An 891-nucleotide genomic window follows, 5' to 3' on the forward strand; every position below is an offset into this window, starting at 1 on the left:
TTTAAGTACAAAGTAACCATGGTCAGTTTCTCTGGTAACTGTAGGAATTATTCATTAGAACAGTCTTAAACATTGTTAGCCTCCTTTTGTGGAGCTGATGCAAACTGCATTTTATCTGACCTCATTTGTATGCTTCATCCTAATATAATGGTAGACTATAACATTTACCTTGCTATCTAAGGATTTGATCAAATGCGGTTTGAATGCTGTCATCCATTTCTGCTGTTCAAATCAATTTTCTCCCTTTCTGTCATACCTGGCAGCAAGACTTTGCATAGTACTCCATTTTTAGTGAACAAACATTTAAATAAATGAATGGATATGGCATGAAAAATTTTAAAAAATGACATCATTAGCTTTTTATAGATAAAAAAAATATTTTGTGAGCCTTATCTAAAAAAAAAACTTTGAATGTGTTGCAATTTGTAATGATTAAGATAAAAAACATGCTGTGTGAACTCTGAGTTCTGAGAGTCATGTTGTTTAACTAACATTTGTACTCTTACCTTTACACAGCTTCTTGTACTAACAGGCTGAAACTCAAAATAGAATATTTGTTCTTTTGTGGGGAACATGAGCCTGCTAAATGTAATGCTGGGTGAAAGCACAGTTTTCCTTGTTGTTATTCTGGCTTTTTTCTGCATTCATTTCTATATTAAATCAATATGGTCTTCACCAAAAAACTTTCCAAGGGGACCAACACCACTCCCACTTATTGGAAACCTGCATCTTCTGGATCTGAAGAGACCGCAGAACAGTTTAATGAAGGTAAGCTGTTTCAGAGTACTGCCATGCTGCATTTTGCAAAAGTGAGGGGGGTCTGATGAAGAATGCAAGCTGTTAAATTCTGTACCAGTATTACAAGATTTCTTAGAACGTGCAGAATTGTAC

At 34.8% G+C, this 891-nt stretch overlaps 1 protein-coding gene across 1 annotated transcript in view; it reads left to right on the top strand.

Moving 5' to 3' along the window:
• Positions 1–485: 485 nt before the first annotated feature.
• LOC122816799 (cytochrome P450 2K1-like) overlaps positions 486–891 on the top strand; it is a 627,013-nt gene continuing 626,607 nt past the window's right edge. Inside the window, exon 1 of the mRNA XM_044089826.1 lies at positions 486–768. Within this exon, the coding sequence (XP_043945761.1) occupies positions 574–768 (195 nt within the window). The 5' untranslated portion in view covers positions 486–573. The remainder of the gene's footprint in view (positions 769–891) is intronic.

This window comes from Protopterus annectens, chromosome 12.part0, assembly GCF_019279795.1.
Source record: "Protopterus annectens isolate FY-2018-M chromosome 12.part0, PAN1.0, whole genome shotgun sequence".
Lineage (NCBI taxonomy): Eukaryota > Metazoa > Chordata > Ceratodontiformes > Protopteridae > Protopterus > Protopterus annectens.